The following is an 18,426-nucleotide window of genomic DNA, read 5'->3' on the forward strand; positions in this document are numbered from 1 at the left end:
ATCTCAGTAGGTATATGAAAATCTCTCATTAATGTGAAAGGGGAGGCATTAGATGATCTGACAGTCAACTGAAGTTGTTTACCAGAGGAGCTGTAAGTCGGGGCATTCAGTGTAATTAACACCGGCACATGTGAAAGACACCTGCAATGTCGGAACGAGAACTTGACGGGAGAGCATGGAAAGGAGATGCACTTCCCCACCCGGCTGCCTGCTAGGTCTCAGAAGATGCTCCGGCACTTGAGAGAGTGTGTGTCAGGCTTCAAGACACATTGAATGGCTTCTTTTAGTGTTCCCGGAGTTTCTTTCTGTTTGCAGGCCTGTGGTGGAATACTGAAGTACCGAGTCGTCCGTGTTCTTTAGCCAGTCTTGTGCTCTCAGGAGCAGCCTTTTCTCCAAGGGCACTGTGTGTGTGTAAATTGTGATAAAATATACAGACCATATGGAGTAAAGCGATTCGTTTCAGCAGAGGAAAGGATGACTTGAGTAACTATTGGTGTTGAAACTGTTGTCTATCCATTTGAACTAAAATAAAGTTAAATCTTAATTTTGTACAATAAAAAAGTATATACCTACCATTTTAACCAGTTTATTGAGTACCTGGATGATTTCAGTGAAGCCTGTGTCTGTGGCCCCTGGCTGAGCTCCTCCTCGGGGGCTGAGGCGGGGAGGTGTGGCTCTGGACAGGCCCCCAGTCGCCCTGGGCGGTAGTGGAAGTGGTAGGGCCCTCTTCCCCTCAGTCCATGACCCACCCAGCTGTTAACTCCACTAATTGCCAGCCAATTGCTCTATTTCCAGCAGTGCCCTGGGGCGTAAATTCCCCTACACACTAACCCAGTCAAATTCTGCCTCCTTTCTAGGGATTGTCTCCAGGTCAGAGTTTGGTATTTGCCCTGACCCCAGGAGGGTTCCTCCCAGCTCCCTGAAGCTCCAGTTCCCTCCTGCACACCAGCGGGGTACCGTCTGGGCTGTGTCTTCGGAAATCCGGGCATCTCCTCCCAGCTGCCTGTCACCTGACCCCCACTGTTCTTGAGAGCGCCCTTGGGCTTAAACTTCACCCATGGAGTCAGCTCCTTTGGGATGAGATTAGGAGCTCTCTTACTGCCTCCCCCCGCCTCCCCCACCGGAAAATCTCTGAACTAGGGCTCTGGAGCCTGGTGCGGACAATGGCAGGCTCCTCTGAGTGACACCTGTGCTCTAGGAGCTGAGCACTGGCAGGGGTGGGCAGCAGCCTGGGGTCTCTGTAGCCTTGGAACCACTGCCTCAGAGAGCAAGGGCGGGGATGATCAGGGCCAGGATTCTCAGCACGCGCCACCCAAGGTGTGACGTGAGCCTCTATTCCTTGAGTGGAAGTTGGGCAGAACCTGGGAGCCCGCACATCTCCACCATGCTTCCCTCTGCGCCAGGTAGCTGGGGGCCCAGGTGGGAAATGCTGCTGTCCTGCCCCCCCCAGGAAGAAATCCTTCTGATGGGGGCGAGGGGACATGGGGGTGAGGGGATGGGAAGCCTGTGTTCTTGGCTGCAGCCTCTAGATTGGAGTCTCTACCTCCTGGAGCTGGGGTGGGGGAGGGAGCAGTCTTGGTGCAGATGCCACAGACTCGTCCCTTTCCACGGAATCTTCATAGATTTTCTTGAATAGATGTTTCTTCATTTGTTATTTGCCCTTAGGACCATCTCAGAGGCTTTGAATAGTTGTTTTTTTGGTTTTTGGGGAAGATTAGCCCTAAGCTAACTACTGCCAGTCCTCCTCTTTTTCGCTGAGGAAGCCTGGCCCTGAGCTAACATCCATGCCCATCTTCCTCTGCTTTATATGTGGGACACCTACCACAGCATGGCATGCCAGGCGGTGCCATGGCCGCACCCGGGATCTGAAGCGGCGAACCCCGGGCTGCTGAAGCGGAACGTGTGAACTTAACTGCTGTGCCACCGGGCCGGCCCCATGAATAGTTGTTTTTATCTATTAATTTCACCAGTTTCACTGGGGAGCAGGTCAGCAGAGCTCCTCATGCTGTCAGGCTGGAAGTTGATCACCCACGGTCATAGATTCTTGAAGAAGAAATTAGATAAAATGGGCGTTAGCTGACTATATCCACAAAAATGTTCACGTGTCCTTCAAGATCTCTGTAAACTGTCTCCATGCCCATCCCCCTGTATTTGTTACCCTTGAAATAACAGCATTCGAGAAAAAAGTAAATGTTTTCACTTTACTCTTTTCCATTGTTGAATGTAACAATATGGCTCGCTTCCTTTCATCCCCCATGGGTAAGTATTTCAGTTCTGCATCATGGCTCAAATAGGCTCTTGTGGGCTAGCCTTTTAAAGTCAAATTCTAATTGACCACAGATGGTAATGCTGACTTTGAGTTGCAAATGATTAATTTAGGAATGAGCTTTACGCCACCTGTTTGTAAATTGATTTTCTAGAATTACCTCAATCAGCCTCTTTTCGTATTTTGACTGGCAGCTTGATTGTTTGTTAGGTGAACCTTTATCCGTTCCTTTGTCCAGTAAAGAGAAAACTCTTAAAATATTGAGAAACGTTGGCAGTTGGCAGATAATTTTAATTATTTCAGAGGAGTTTTGCTTCATTGAAAAACTGACAGGAGAATGTGAATCCTTTCCTTTCTCCCCAGCTTAATGACATCGTGTTTGTGTGAGGGTGCTCAGTGTTGCAGTTAGAAGTGACCCACGGTTGACAAGGGGAGTGCCTGGCACCTCTCCTCTCAGTGATGTCGTCAAGGAACTTTTTCCACTTAGCTAACGAAATGTCTTCTTTTTTTTTTTTCTTTCTGCTTTATCTCCCCAAATCCCCCCCGACCCCATACATAGGTGTATATCTTAGTTGCAGGTCCTTCTAGTGGTGGCATGTGGGATGCTGCCTCAGCGTGGCCTGATGGGCGGTGCCATGTCCGCGCCCAGGATCTGAACCAGTGAAACCCTGGGCCGCCAAAGCGGAGTGCGCGAACTTAACCGCTTGGCCACCGGGCCTGCCCCAGAAATAAGTCTTCTTAAACTTCCCCTTCCTACCAAAGGCTTACCAGCATTTGTGAAAAGTCCACATTAGGTAGTTGGCTTTGAGTAATTATTTGGCCAATCCTTTAGTGTTGGAGTGCCATCAGCCTTTTCCTGGGGATGCTCTTCCCCAGGGGAGAATCCGCGTAGAGCAGGAGGCTGGGCGCAGGGCGGCGGCCTTCGGGGCCTCTTTACTCTCTCCCGTGGCTCCAGGTCACAGGCGTGTGAGTCATTTAAAGATGTCTGTATCCACTTGGTGTCAGGATTCCTGCTCAGGAACGTGTCGAGGGCTTCTCTGGGTCTGAGGAGGTGGGCTTGGAGTCCCTTCTTCCTCCGCTGTGCGTGTGCCCAGGTGCAGGGGTGGAGGGAGGGTGGCGTCTGAGTTACGGCGTCTGCGCGGTCTTGGGCTGGTGGCTGTGGACCCCCCACGGAGGTCCCTTAGAGCCTCCGGCTGGGGTTGCCTGTGTGAGGACTGGGGTGGCTTGCTGGGAGTCTGTCCTTAAAAGATCTCTTTTCCCCCCTTATTTTCTAGGAGTTTGCAGCACTTACTAAAGAACTCAATGTGTGCAGGGAACAGCTCCTTGAAAGGGAGGAAGAAATTGCGGAACTGAAAGCAGAAAGAAACAACACCAGGGTCAGTAGGTGCCGGAACTTGAGCCTCTGGGCCACTATCACAGTCACTCTGGCTGGCTTTAAACTCGAAAGACGTCCACTCTACCTGGTTTCAAACACATTTTTGACATTTTCCCACGACTTAACTGTGATCGATCAGTTCAGCGTTCTCATACTTTTCTTGAAATTTATAGTAAGAATTAGTATTTTGATCCATTTGAGGAGGAATTTCTCTAACTTTCTACTGGATTGAAGGCATTCACACTGGTTCAGCATGAGATGGAAAGGATTGATTTGCCCCGAATCCCAATGTGCAATTGAAGGTGTTGTTTAAACTTGCGTCTGTGTTGGCCTTTTCTCCCAGCTGCTGTTGGAGCACTTGGAGTGCCTCGTCTCCAGGCACGAGCGGTCCCTGAGGATGACGGTGGTGAAGAGGCAGGCGCAGTCCCCCGCCGGCGTGTCCAGTGAGGTGGAAGTGCTGAAGGCGCTGAAGTCGTTGTTCGAGCACCACAAAGCTCTGGATGAGAAGGTACCGGCGGCCCCGGGGCCAGCCTTGGGCTGCGCGCTGTGCGCCCGGCGGGCGTCGTGCGTGTGCAGCTTCAGTTTACTCTTAGCAGCTTCTGGAATTCTTGTCAACAAAGTTCTTCTGTAAGAAGACAGTTCTATATGGTTAAAAAGTATTAGTTGGCAGAAATGTTTTAGATTTTTGTTTTGTTTTTTCCTTTTTCTCCCCAAAGCCCCTGGTACACAGTTGTATATTCTTAGTTGTGGGTCCTTCTAGTTGTGGCATGTGGGACGCTGCCTCAGCGTGGTCTGATGAGCAGTGCCGTGTCCGCGCCCAGGATTCGAACCGACGAAACACTGGGCCGCCTGCAGCGGAGCGTGCGAACTTAACCCCTCGGCCACGGGGCCGGCCCCTGACATAAATGTTTTAAAATTTATTATATCCTGTTTATAGATTTGCTGTTAAGAATTGGGTAATGCAATTTATTTAGGGAGAAGATTTTTCTCAAACTGAAAATTTAAAGCTGTTAATAGCAAGTTTCCATGACGGTAACATCAATGGGAGACGTTCCAGGTGTTCTGTGTTATATTCTGCTAGTGATAGGGTCACTGTCCGCGAAGGCTTGGAGAAGTGTGCACCCACACACTCCACCCCTGCTGTTTTCAGGTGAGAGAGCGGTTACGAGTAGCACTTGAAAGATGTAGTTTGTTGGAAGAAGAATTAGGAGCCACACACAAGGAGGTAAGCTTGCTAAATCATTGTGTGCTTGGAATTGAGGGGTGTTAATTTTTACTTCTTAATTTTGAAAAAAGTATGATGCCTTAGTGGTGGATATCGCATGTTCTTTATCTTTCTGAATCTGGGTCATTCGAATGACTCGTAAACTAGACTTTTATTTCCAAGTTGCAAAAGTCTCTTAAGTACCCGGTTGTCCGGGAGATAATAAACTGTGTTTTTAATAACCTGGTTCCCCTCAGGGTGGGTGACACCACCATGTGTTTTCTTTTTGTGTTATGGTTACAGTTTAATAGTTATGTTTTTCCAAAAGAAGTTTGCTATCTTTACTTATTTCTTTGCTCTTATCCAATTTTTTTTGGTTTTAGCTAATGATTCTTAAAGAACAGAATAATCAGAAAAAACCACTCACAGATGGGGTGCTTGACATAAACTGCAAACGAAAAAATACACCGAGCACTAATGGAAAGGCAAGTCCGTGGGCTTTCTCTTTGTCGTCTCCTAGTTCCATCTGCCCGCAGTGTGCGTGCAGCACTGTTTGACAACTGTTGTCGAGCCCCGCTTCGAGCTTGAGTGTCGTGAGCGCTGTGCCGTCCAGCAGGTCTCGTAAATCAGCTTTGGTTTTACCTTCCTCCTGGAAGTCCTTTACTTCCTAGCTCACCAAACAAGCCTATTTAAGGATTTTTTTCCCCCAGCAGCGATCTTCCGATGGTTCCTTAAGCCACGAGGAGGACCTTGCTAAAGTCATCGAGCTCCAGGAAGTCATAGATAAGCAGTCGAGAGAGCAGAGCCAGATGAAGGAGCGTCTGGCCGCCCTTTCCAGTCACGTCTCGGAGCTGGAGGAAGACCTGGACACCGCTAGGAAAGATCTCATCAAATCTGAGGAAATGAACACCAAGTTGCAGCGGGATGTCCGCGAAGTGAGTGGTGGTGGAGACGGCGCTGCCCTGGAGTCCTGGGGCTGGGCGGTTTGGGTTTGATCCTCGCTCAGCTTGTCCCTCACGCTCCCAGCTCCCTCCAGCCTTTGGGTTACTGTATAAGTGACGGCCAAACAGAACAGCACTGTGAGGCTGTGGTAGGCGCCTCCCCATCTCTGTGGTGAGGCCTCCTTTCCCTGAGGTCTTCGGAGCTGGAGGACCCCCGGTCCAGCTGGTCTGTTAGCCTGGTGGCCGCGGCTCCCCGCCGTGCTGCGGTGTGGCTGTAGTGCCCTGGTTTGTGGGTCCCTCACATGCACGGCTTCCAGGCTGTCTGAATTTATTCTTCGTTATGCTCAGGTTTCCTTCTTGCTTAAGGGGAATGTTGGTATCGGTTGTCTGCTTGTTCCCTGAAAGTGATGTGAGCGTGATCTCCTGACCGTTAAGAGCACGTTCCTGGCAGTCTTCCGGCGCTCTGACCTTCTGCTCTGCGAAGGGATGGGTGATGGTATTGAATGTCAGAGGTCGGACCACAGCGAGAGTGGAATTGGCTCACACTGTGCCGTGAGGAGCGTGCTGTAACAATATGCAGAAATAGACTCGTTTCCGGCACATGTTTCTGCACGTAGAATTATTTACGAGAAACTATCTAACCATCGTTATAAGAGCAAATGAGGGCTGGATACTTTCTCTGGTGCTTCCTCCTGTCACTGCAGCCCGTCCTTTGCAAACAAACAGAACACACGCACGCGCACCCCTGCGAGACCATCTCAGAGAGCCTGTCGGGAAGACCCTTCAGACCTTTTCACGTGGGTGCAGAGCAGCCGCACTGCCCCTTAGCAGCTCGGTGCGAGCAGTTTTATGTAGGAATTCAAAACAAAGAAAAATACTACATTTATTACAGAACTTGTTTAGTTATATTGTTCCTTGGCAGCAGGAGGAGATTATTTATGTGGTGGAGTTTAATATGCAGAGAATTTCGAACTTCTTTAAGACCCGTCACTTTGAATATTAAGACATGGCTAACATGAGTTCCTTAGTAAACAAAGAGGGACCTGAAATGAACTTTTAGGTTGGGGGACAGGAATGGCGCTACCAGAAAGTTCTGGTTCGGGTTTCAGTGTTCGATACTGTGTAATAGAATTTTGCTGCTGAATGAGGCATCAGAAGGTTGCATCCAATTAAATTGAACTTTGACTTCTGTTCCCATTTGTTAATGTTATTGCTTTAATTTTGTGGTAATTGCATGAGATTTCATCCAACTCCTAGCCAAGAAAATGAGACTAGTGTCTCAGCATTGTGTCCTTGAGGGGCTTCGCCCCGTCCTGCAGGAGCGCACTTGCATCGTGAGGCACACAGAGGTCGTGTCTTCATTGTCAAGACCTTCACCTCCTGGGATTCTTGCAAGATTGGGATATTTTATTATCCATTTTTCTGGGTAATCTTATGTAGAAAAGGATAAGCTTCGTAAACTGAGTGGCCAAACATAGTAGGTGAATATTTATGAATATTTATGATATTTGAGATAGGTACATTGCCATTCACATTGAAGGAAACTGGCATCTCTATCAACTTAATTCTGAGGACACTAATTTTATTATATTTGATTTCAAAATTAGAGTTTAGTCCAGTTTTTTCTCTCTTTAGCATTCACCTTTTTTCCGTCTGAAACACCTAATGTAGGCCATGGCCCAAAAGGAAGACATGGAAGAGAGAATCACTACTCTGGAGAAGCGCTACCTCGCGGCGCAGCGGGAGGCCACCTCTGTGCACGACCTCAACGACAAACTCGAAAACGAAATCGCGCACAAAGACTCCGTGCATCGCCAGGTAGGGGATCTTACAGAGCTCTGTCTGGCTTTCACTGAATAATTACTAAGGCAGTTAAAGGCCTTTTTCCTGTGACTTCCATGTTGGAAAGCAAGGCCCAATGTAAAGTTTTTGTAATCTTAGACTATTATGTTCAAAAGGGTGAATGACTTCAATTGGCCAGTTTTAATTACTTAGGATTTGATTTAACCATTTTATGGAACTGCACTCCTTGATTCTTTCTCCTGTTTTGTTTTCTTTTAATTGAATGTTAATCTGTTGCTTGTTAGCGTTTTTACCAAACGAGCAGAGTGGCAGAGAGCTGCAAGGCAGTGGCTGCTTGTTAACAGCTGGGTCAGTGTAATACATGGCGCGTTTAGAAATGCAGCCTGCAGGGAGAGTCTGCCCCTCCTGCGGTTTCCTGAGCCACGCTTGCTCCTGTTTCTCTGTAGCCCCAGAGAATCGAGTTAACCAGGAAACCCCAATTCAGCTTCTTGAAAATAAAGTGAGTTCATGTGGTATGTCATAAAGTATATCATTAAACCCAAAATAAAAATAAAACATAAAATACTAGGAAGCCATTAACAATTTTATTGTGGAATACTGTTTGAGAGCTTGGGAGTTGTTCACAGGGATGACTTTAAAGGGCAGACCACAAAATACTGTGGACAGTGTGATGCGTTTTCCAAAGGTTTTCAAGCGTAATATATTGTCTGTATGTCTATGGAGATACGTGCACACAGGAAGAGGAGAAAGCTGCTTAGGAGCAAATGTCCGCCTCTCGGGAACCTGAGCTTATAGACGATTTTTAAAGTTTTCTTTTTTTAAAAAGTTCTTGTCTGAATTTTCTACATTGAAGTTTTTTTTAGAGTAGGAGGACTTTTTAAAAGAACAATTATACATTTACAAAAATAGCTTGACTAGCTTTTCCTTAGGCTGACTCTTAGAAGGTCTCTTTTTCAAAGGAGAAGGCCGTCTTTTGGCTTACCTGCCCCTGGCAGCCGGCTGGAAGTAGTGTTACCTTCAAATCATGGGTCTGGTTATTTTTTAAAAAGGGTTAATAATGACTCTTCTTCCTTAACTTGTCAATAAGAATGAGCAAGCTTCTACAGAAAATGGGTTTTCTTTCATGTATAGGAACTTTGTTTTTTGTTTTTTTTAAGAAAAAAGACTTCTTCAAAGATATTTAGGTAAAGCAACTACTTTGGCAGAGGCGCTTTGCACATTGAAATCAAGCCCAAACAGTGGGCGTATCCTCCTCTCAGGAAGACGAGGTTCACTCTGAAGTGCCTGCCAGCACAGTGCTGCTTCTGTCAGAGCTGGTTTAGGAGATGTCTGCGTTTAGAGTTTTCCTCAGTTTGTCAATATGGAGATGGCTAGAAGATTTGGTCCATTTTGATGCTCTGCTCTCGTTTCGTAGACTGAGGATAAGAACCGCCAGTTACAAGAGCGCCTGGAGTTGGCGGAGCAGAAGCTGCAGCAGACCTTGCGGAAAGCGGAGACGCTCCCCGAGGTGGAAGCGGAGCTGGCCCAGAGGGTGGCTGCGCTCTCCAAGGTGCCGCCTTGGGTTCCCTTCTGGGGCCAGTGTCGCGATTTTGATCTTGAGATGATTTCCCTGTGTGCCTTGTTTACCTTTTGTTCTTATGTCGGTGCACCTCCGCCCACGAAAGAGCTCAGATTGGTTCTTAGTCTTGCGTTGTCTGAGATTGGACCGCTTTTTAAATGTCCAGTGTGAGCCTCCTTTTTTGTTATCCGTGAACTAATTTCTCTCCAGTTTTGTCAGGTGTGTGCTGTTCATCCCCAGGCTGCTTGATCTAAGAGTCACTGCTTCTTAGAGTTAGTCAGCAACTCAAAGTGTAGGATGGAAGCTTTGTGTAAAAGGATAGACTTGGTCCCAGAAATAGGAAACACCATTCTCATTTGTGAGTCACCCTGAGCTAACGTCTCTTGCCAGTCTTCCTCTTTTTTGTATGTGAGCTGCTGTCACAGCATGACCACTGGCAGATGAGTGGTATAGGTTTGCTCCTCGAAATTGAACTTGGGCTGCCAAAGCGGAGCACACCGAACTTAACCACTAGGCCACCAGGGCTAGCCCTGCCATTTTCTTTTAAAGACAATGAAAATAAATTTGTAATAAACAAATTTTTAAGTAATTTATTCATTCATCTGTTCAACAAATGTTGACTAGGCGTATGCAAGACACGCGCCCTGCCCTCACTATCCACGGGGGAGCCAACAGGTGACTAGGCACCTTCAGAATGATGTTGTAGGTACTAGAAGCAGGTGGCCCGTACGGGAGGAGGAAGCACGTGATGACAGAGAGCCCAGCCTCCCTGGGCCTAGGGAAGGCTTAGCCTCCAGTGCCCGTGGGAGTCAGCCAGGCAGAGAAGCGGCCCCGGGCCAGGGGGCCTCCTGGCAGAGGCCTGTGTGGGCGCCTCCGTCAGTGGTTTCATGTCGCCTGGTTCGAGCTTAGTGAGCTGCTGGGGAGGGCACCCGTGGGAAAAGGGCAGGACAGGCACAGGCTGCTGCTGGTGAAAACTCACCTTGGGTGGGTCAGATGCTGTCGAGTGCGCACAGGCCTCCCTCAGAGCAAGTTCATTGCTAACAGCTGTCGCAGAACCGCTTCTCTTCCTTCGTGATCTGCGTTTAAAGTGTCGGTTTCTTCTCTCCCCGTCATCTCTCCTGTCCCTGGTTGGCCTTATAGTCTGACCCTTGGTCTTCTGGAATGTCTGCTGCTAAGGAAGCTAAACTGTTCGAACTTACTTCCCAGCTCAGGAAGGTAGAACGTGTGCATTGCTCTCACTCGCGCTTGCTGCTTCCTGCTTTCCCTGCTGACTAACCAAACGCGATGTGAGGGTGGGGAGCATACGATCCACTGAAATTGGGCACGGGGTCGGGGAAGCACATTTCTCTCACCACATTTGTCACCAACACCAGTCCTGCCTCAGCGTCACCAACGTGAGAGGATTAACCGCTTCCCAGATGAGCACGTGAAGCCACGTGGGCTGTGTCGGGAGATGTAAGGAGACGCTTTCCGTCTCACGTGGTTGACAGTGGTGCACGCAGAGCATGTTCCGCTGGCTGCCGCCGCAGTGGCGTACAGCATGCTGCCAGTGAAGCGGAGGCACTGGTTGAACTTACACTGTGTTTGCTGACAGGCCGAGGAGAGACACGGCAACATTGAGGAGAGGCTGCGCCAGATGGAGGCACAGTTGGAGGAAAAGAATCAAGAGCTGCAGCGGGTACGTGTCCAGGCACAAGGCCGAGCACCGAGCCCGGTGCGGGGGGATGCGCTCAGGCAGAGGAAAGCGACACCTCGTGATTCCGCTTGTCCCGACGCGGACACCGGTCCCTTCTCCATCCTGTCATGTGTGTTTCGTTTGTGGCCTCATCTGCGAGTCGTCTGCTGACAGGTGCATCCACCCCGGGGACAGTCATGCCAGCACTGCAGCAGGGGAAGAGCTTGGTGCCCGTAGGCCCTGCAGGGAGGTGGGTCCCCAGCCCGAGGAGGCTGCTTGCTTCTCTGACCAGCCCGTCAGGGAACCTGCTCCAGGCGCCCCTGAAACCTGAGGTGCTGACCTGGCGTCCCCGTGAAACTTAGAGTGAGGCATGTTGTCCTAGATGACAGGTCCACTTGCTTAGGATATGGCACTGAAAGCCCAAATTCAGGTCACGGGCCTGACTGTCTCCCAAAGTACCAAAGTATGACTGCAGACACACAGGTGTGTGCAGAGGTGGGTATTGGCGAGGAAGAGGAGACCATGACTGAGCTGTGAGCTGTGAAGAGAGTGTGCAGTGGAGGCTCGTGTCAGTTGAATCCTGAGAGAGTTTTCCCTGAGGAGTTGGTCAGGTGTCAGTATGGAGCATCCAGGCAATGGAGCGAGTGGCCGTCCTGCGTCCGGCTGGCACCCAACCTTACGACACCAATTCAAGGCCGTCAGATTTTATTTTCACCAGAAGCCCGTATTCTTGGGCATGGACTGCAAACTTTCGAACATTCTGACTCTCTTCAGAAGATTGTATCTTAGTCCTCTGCCTGGCCCCCATACGCACACGCCTAGCTCTTAGGCAGAGATTTTTATCCGTTTGGGGATGTACTTCCTTACTTTCAGAACTGTTGATAGAATTTGGAAGGACCAGTGTTGAGATAGGGGTGCCATTTATAACTAAGGCAATTCCAAGTAAACGTTTAGGTTGCTTTGCTTTAAAAATATTTGAACACCGGTGCCTTATTGTGTGGTGTGCTGGGTCTCTCCAGATGGTGGTAGCTGCTGTGTGTTGGGCATGATTCTGAGAGCTTTATGTTTAATTTTACCGTGACCCATGAGAAAAGGGAGATGCTGGCACCCGTGGTGGTCAGCTGAGGACGCTGAAGCATGGAGGGCTTGACTGTGTTGGTGGTTCCCTGTGGGCTGCTCCTCCAGGCAGCGTGGCTTGAGCGCAGGTCTCAGCCCCCGAGCCATGCTGCCCTCTGCCCGGAAGCCGCCCACCTGCCCTGGGGACCCACCCTGACAGGTGCCGCCTGTTAGCCCTTCCTGTCCCCTCCACGTGCCCTTTGTATTTGTTCAGAATAAGGGGCGAAAACAAGCTTTTTAAGCCATGAAATTGATGATAGTTTTATAAAACACAGACTTAGCAACTTTATTTTTATGTTTTAAAATTACTCGTGATTATTTGTAATTTTTCAACGTAAACGTTCATTACAAAAAATTCAAGTGATGTAGGAGTACAAAGAACAGGTGAAAGTCTCTGTCTCCACTGTTTTTTCCCCAGATGAATTTCTTTACCTTTTGCTTTGTGAGTTGAGTTCATTTTTTCTCCTGAATCCAGACGCAAGCTTCTGTTTACATGGGCAGATTCCTCCACTGGTGTGTGGATAAGCTGATTCCCCTTGAAACTCTGCTGTGTCTGGGTGTAAATCTGCTCCTGGAGCCCACCCGACAGTCAGTGATGGGTGACGTTGCTGAGGCCCCATGAGGGCCTCGTTTAAGGAGCAGTGGACGTTCTCATTAACGCTCTCGCAGACTTGGCCCTCCCTTTCTCTGCGCCTGTGAGGCAGTCCTGGTCATCGTGTAGACGTCCACTGATGGCGGAGGGCCGGAACAGCCCAGGGATGGCGGCACGGGTGACTCCACGGTGGGGGAAACGATCCTGCCTTTGCTCGCAGTGGCCAGGTTTTTGTTTCTCCTGTTCCAGGCAAGGCAGAGAGAGAAGATGAACGAGGAGCATAACAAACGCCTGTCTGACACCGTCGACAAGCTTCTGTCAGAGTCTAATGAGAGGCTCCAGCTTCATCTCAAAGAGAGGATGGCTGCCCTGGAAGACAAGGTGGGATGTCACACACCTCGCCGAAGGTTTCCCATCCTTTACAAAGAGATCGCCCATGTTCTGCTCCCCGGGAATGCTGCATAATGGTGGTTAACAGCCATTACAGGAAGTAGAAATGACTGTGTAAGGAGGAAAAAGTGCCAACTGTTAACCGCTCGCTGAATTAACTTATCGTTTGTTATGTTCTTGCCCAATTTGTGTATATGGAAGCTTGTTTACCATTCTTATTCTCTAGAGCAGGAGTTGATAAACTGTTTCTATAAAGGGCCAGATAGGAAAAATTTTAGGCTTTTACTAATTATGAGTAATTGAGCAAAATAATTTCATGCCTGCTAATAATGAGCATGAAAGCAGCCGTTGATGACATGTGAGTGAGTGACTGTGTTCCAGTAGAACTTTATTGACAGGGACAGGCCCTCGCTTGCCAGCCCCTGCGCTGGAATCTTTTGCTGGGCCCAGCCCTCACCCCTTCGTTGCTTCTGCGGCGGAAGTTAATTTCTGTCTCATTTATAAACATAACGATGTAGGAGAAAGGTTTAAATAAAGGCTTGGATCAACTGAAAGTGTTCCAACTCCTCCCTCTCTCCCTCCATTCGGTTTGGAAAACGTCTGAGCAGGACTCATGCTCCTCTCATCATGGGGACACTTCAGCCATCCCCAGGGTGAAGGAGAGCCCTAGAATTTGTCAGAGAAGCTCTCATGGGCGACATTTGCATTCGGCCTTGGCACGACCTGTCCTGACTGCATGGGTGTCCCTAAAGATAACGGCCAGAGCCTGCCCTGAGGTGGCCACCGTGGTCATGCTCATTCGAGAGAGACCAGTGGTCATTACTAATGATGTGACTTTCCTGTTACACAGAGCCCGTCAGGAAAGGCGTTATCAGAGACCACACAGGATGCTTACCCGTTTCTTCCTTGATCAGTGGGCCAACCTTAAGGGAAGAATATTTTTACCTTAGATTTAAACTATACATTTGAAACTTATGTCAGGTTTCCCAAGTGACCGATGAATTATAAAATCTAAAAGCTGCTATAAACCAGTTTAACTGATTAAGATAAGCCTACACCATGGGCTTGACATGCTTACTTAGAAAAATCCATCAGGGAGGTAGTAGGTTCTGTATTTACAAATTATCATTAGAAGTTGTGATGGTCTCTCTTGCATTTCACTCTAATACTGCTCATGAGCACATTCACGTGGCCCCTTTTCTGTGGTACTTTATTATCTTAGAAATGTAGCCATACTATTACGTGGAACGTTTTCAAGAATCAACACTAAAGGATTCTTCATCTTTTGCAGAATTCTCTATTACGAGAAGTTGAAAATGCAAAAAAGCAGTTAGAAGAGACACAACATGATAAGGTACTTAAATCTCTAAATCATTGAGAAATCCGTGAATTGAGCGAGTTCACTGTTGCTGTAACTACTACAGACGTTGGGTGAAGTGGAGTCAAACTTTCCTGCTGTAAGATTTATGGCACTCCTAGAGTTGTGCGTGAATGCATTTGTGTTGTCGGTGGATGTTAAGTCTGGCGGCGGGTAGGGATCAGAGTTCTGAGTCCTTTCTGGGTTCATTTGGAAGCTAAAACCTTAGCACAAACCTGTCCTCTAGAACTGTGCTGTGCAGCAGAAGTGTAATGGGAGCCACGTGTATAATCTGAAATTTTCTAGTAGCCACATTTAAAACTGTAATATGAAACAGGTGAAATTAGTTTTACTTAACCTGATAGAGTCAAATGTTATTTTATCATGTCATTAATATAAAAGCTAATGAGCTGCTTTACATTCATTTTTTCATAGTGGGTCTTTGAAACCCGCTGTGTGCTTTATAGTTACAGGACATCTCAGTTTGGACCAGCCCCATTCAGGTGCTCAATGGCCACGTGTGGCGAGTGGCTGCTGTATGGGACAGCATAGATCTAGAAGGTTATAGGTGACTTAAAAAGTTTTTTGTCAGTTTTCCTTACTGTTTTGACGCGTACAAAAATGAGATTGGATGTACAAATGAACAAATGATTCATGAATGAATGAATGTGTGCTCGATGTGAGACAAAGACAATACAGAAAGGAAAAAGACAACACGGGAAGTATGTGCAGTAGAAGGTGAGTATTGTTCGCCTCTCCCCGTCCCCACATCTCTCTACAGAATTAATAATTGTCAATGACTCGGTGTTTCGCCTCTAAAAACAACTCTTTGACTAAGACATGACTTTTTATTCCTCAGGGTTTGTAAAGCTAATTTGGTGGTCTGAGTGTTTGTGTTTACTATAGGACTCTCGGAGAAAACGTTCTCAGAATTAAAATACTTGATATTTATAACTGCTAATTTAACCTGTTATGGTTATGTTCAACGTTTGATGCAAATAATTTTAAATCCTGAAGGAGACAGCTGCAGTGTGTGTCATTTGCTGTTTTGTAGGATCAGCTCGTACTGGACATCGAAGCCTTGAGGGCTGAGCTGGACCAAGCGAGGCTGAGAGGCGCGTCCCTTCACCACGGGTACGGCACTCACGCATTCAGAGACACTCTCCAGCACCTGCTGTGTGTGTACGGGGCGCTCACAGACGTGCTCTGGCATCTGCCATGTGCGTACAGGCCACTCACGTGCTCAGAGACGTGCTCCGGCACCTGCCGTGTGTGTACAGGGTGCTCGCACACTCACAGATGCACTCCAGCACCTGCCGTGTGTGTACAGGGTGCTCACACCCTCACAGACACATTCCAGCACCTGCCGTGTGTGTACAGGGCGCTCACAGACACTCTCCAGCACCTGCCGTGTGTGTACAGGGCGCTCACAGACACTCTCCAGCACCTGCCGTGTGTGTACAGGGCGCTCACGTGCTAACAGACATGCTCCGGCACCTGCCATGTATATACAGGGCACTCTCATGCTCACAGACACACTCCGGCACCTGCCATGTCTGTACAGGGCACTCACATGCTCACAGACGCACTCCAGCACCTGCCATGTGTGTACAGGGCGCTCACGCACTCACAGACGCACTCCAGCACCTGCCATGTGTGTACAGGGCACTCACATGCTCACAGACGCACTCCGGCACCTTCCATGTGTGTACAGGGTGCTCACACGCTCACAGACGCACTCCAGCACCTGCCGTGTGTGTACAGGGCGCTCACATGCTCACAGGTGCACTCTGGCACGTGCCATGTGTGTACAGGGTGCTCACGTGCTCACAGACACGCTCCAGCACCTTCTGTGTGTGTACGGGGAGCTCACGCACTCACAGACACGCTCCAGCCCCTGCCGTGTGTGTACAGGAACACATGCAGGCCACAGGGGCAGCCAACTGAACACACTGCCTGGCCTGAGCTCAGGGAGCCTGGAGCTTCGGAGCAGGCCGGAGGGCAGAGGACAGCATCATCCTGAAGGTTAGGTTCTGGTACCTTGGAGGTTCTGGTCACGTCCTTGACTCAACTCAGAACCGCAGGAGGAGGTGGGGCTGGGGACGATTGATTTGTGTCGGGCATATGAGTCTGAGGGACCCGACAGAGCGTGGGCGTGGTGGTGTCGGGATCGGAGGACAGAGCCCAGGGTGCCAGAGGAAGCCCCGTCCACCTGGGAGTGACGGTCGCATCCTCGAGGAGAAAGAGAAGGCCGCGGAGAGCCTGCGCTGCTGGAGCGGGAGGATGCCCTGACCTTCGCGTGTCTGGTGCGGCGCTTGGAGTCTGTATGTTTTTAAGAGGCTGAGAGTTAACGGCGTGGCGCTCGCAGATCTTTCGAGGCGTGACCGGGCCGGCTGCTGCGGGAGTGAGCCCCCTGGCTCGGCGTGAATCTACCAAGTTGCCCGGCATCCTGAGTTTTTCTTCCTCATCGTGGTAGAGGCGGTAATTCTCATTTAGGTGATTTACTTCCTTGTAGAAAATGGTCATCAAGTGAGAGTTACGCTTTAGCAATAGTTATCGAAGCGCTTACCTGGTGGCAGTGACTGAAACACAGGAGACGGGCCCCTGCCTCCAACACGACTCAGGAGGAAGCTCCGAACCTCTGCAGGCGTTCCGGCATTTGCCAAGTTAGGACATCCTGAAGGTTTAGGGTATCTTGCGGCTGTCCCTGCCTAACCCACTCCTAGGAACTAGAGGAGAAATCAGCGAGGACAGAGAGGCAGAGCCAGAAGCTTCCCCTGACGCCGAACCCGCTGGAAGGTGGCGTTTCGAGGAGGAGAGTGTGCGCTTCAGAGAGCGAGGTGCAGAGGAGGACCAGTGCAGGGAACAGGCGCTTGCTTTCTGCTTCAGGTCCTCACTGGTGGAAGGCTCGTGTTGTTAGAGCGCTGCAGGCGGACCTGCTGCTCGGGATTGCAGGCGTGTGTGCGAGGAGGCTCTCACAGGCACGTGGGTGAAGAGGAAGTGGACACGCATGTGTGACTCTTGTGGAAGTCGAGTCCTGAAGGGAAGGGAGCCGGTGTAGGAGCTTGAGGGGGTGGCAGAGCTGGGGGCAGTTTTTCCGATGGAGACGTCTTGACATGTTTGCCCGTCCCAGGTGTGATGTTAGAGGTGAAAGACAAGGAGAGAAAGGAGCTCTTTGCCCTGGTAGTGCAGAGGTGGCAGGAGGGGATGGCCAAGGTCACCCGGGGCTGAGTGGTCTGAAGACAGTGGGCAGGAGAGGCTGCATGCAGAGGGAAGGGCTTTGTTTCAGGGAGGCAAGGCTAGAGGCTGCATGTCAAGTGGCCTAGAAGAGAGGTTGTTGGGAGCTGTAGAAACGGGGGGAAGCCAATCACAGTAGGCGTGGAAGGACCTTGGGTGGACTGAGGAGAAGGGGTCTGGCAGGCAGGGCAGGCTCAGCTCATTTGGTGTGACTCCACGGCGAGATCGGTCATCTTGTTTTTGTGATCTTCTCCATGAGAAAAGGTAGTCTAGATTGAGGAGTGGAAAAGCACGGTGATGGGTGGCCTTCCATAAACAGATTGGCCATATAGAAGAGAGGCTTCAGCAAGTGATCAGCTGCAGGGTGGTGGCGTGTCGGGAGGCAGGTAAGCCTGGGAAGGGGTGTCAGAATCGGGAAGCATTTGTGCTTCCCGAACCATCCAGAGGTACACGCAGGATTTCAGGTGCATCGCTTTCATCTGCCGTTGAACCGTCTCACGGCCCCAGAGCAGTTGGGCTGGAAGTCACCCTGAGGGAGAGACAGTGTCGTGAGGAGTAAGGGGGAGAGGAAGTAGGGCTGGGTGTGCTCCAAGGGGAATTCCAGACTTGGAGATCTTCGAACAGGCAGGAAATCTCGTGTAACGCTACAAGAAGGGATTTCTTTAAAAAGATGTCGAGAGGTGTGTACCAAAAGTAGATGAGTTGGCATGTCAGCCTGGCCCTGTCCATGATCGGGTGGGGAGGCTCGAGGGGTCCCCTGTCTAACTGGCTTTAATCAGATGAATGGACTCTGTCTTCTCAGATAGTAAGGCCTCCTGAAAATGAAGGCAGCCAGCCTTCTTTCCGGAGAACAGGGAGGCCCTCCGTGGCGGGCCAGGACTGAGGTGTGGCTGGGGTGCCCACAGTCAGGGC

General features: G+C 49.6%; 1 protein-coding gene across 11 annotated transcripts in view; it reads left to right on the plus strand.

The window, feature by feature from the left end:
• PPFIA1 (PTPRF interacting protein alpha 1) overlaps nt 1-18,426 on the plus strand; it is a 99,294-nt gene that overhangs the window by 35,239 nt on the left and 45,629 nt on the right. For 6 of the 11 annotated variants that reach the window (XM_070488366.1, XM_070488359.1, XM_070488363.1 and 3 more), the window contains 11 exons: nt 3,541-3,642; nt 3,985-4,149; nt 4,792-4,866; nt 5,229-5,330; nt 5,556-5,780; nt 7,458-7,604; nt 9,004-9,138; nt 10,742-10,825; nt 12,780-12,911; nt 14,212-14,274; nt 15,332-15,411. In XM_070488366.1, coding sequence (XP_070344467.1) covers nt 3,541-3,642; nt 3,985-4,149; nt 4,792-4,866; nt 5,229-5,330; nt 5,556-5,780; nt 7,458-7,604; nt 9,004-9,138; nt 10,742-10,825; nt 12,780-12,911; nt 14,212-14,274; nt 15,332-15,411 — 1,310 coding nt within the window. Of the gene's footprint in view, nt 1-3,540; nt 3,643-3,984; nt 4,150-4,791; nt 4,867-5,228; nt 5,331-5,555; nt 5,781-7,457; nt 7,605-9,003; nt 9,139-10,287; nt 10,363-10,741; nt 10,826-12,779; nt 12,912-14,211; nt 14,275-15,331; nt 15,412-18,426 lie in introns of all 11 variants that reach the window. The other 5 variants (XM_070488356.1, XM_070488360.1, XM_070488362.1 and 2 more) reach the window with 2 other exon arrangements.

Source organism: Equus asinus, chromosome 17, assembly GCF_041296235.1.
Source record: "Equus asinus isolate D_3611 breed Donkey chromosome 17, EquAss-T2T_v2, whole genome shotgun sequence".
Lineage (NCBI taxonomy): Eukaryota > Metazoa > Chordata > Mammalia > Perissodactyla > Equidae > Equus > Equus asinus.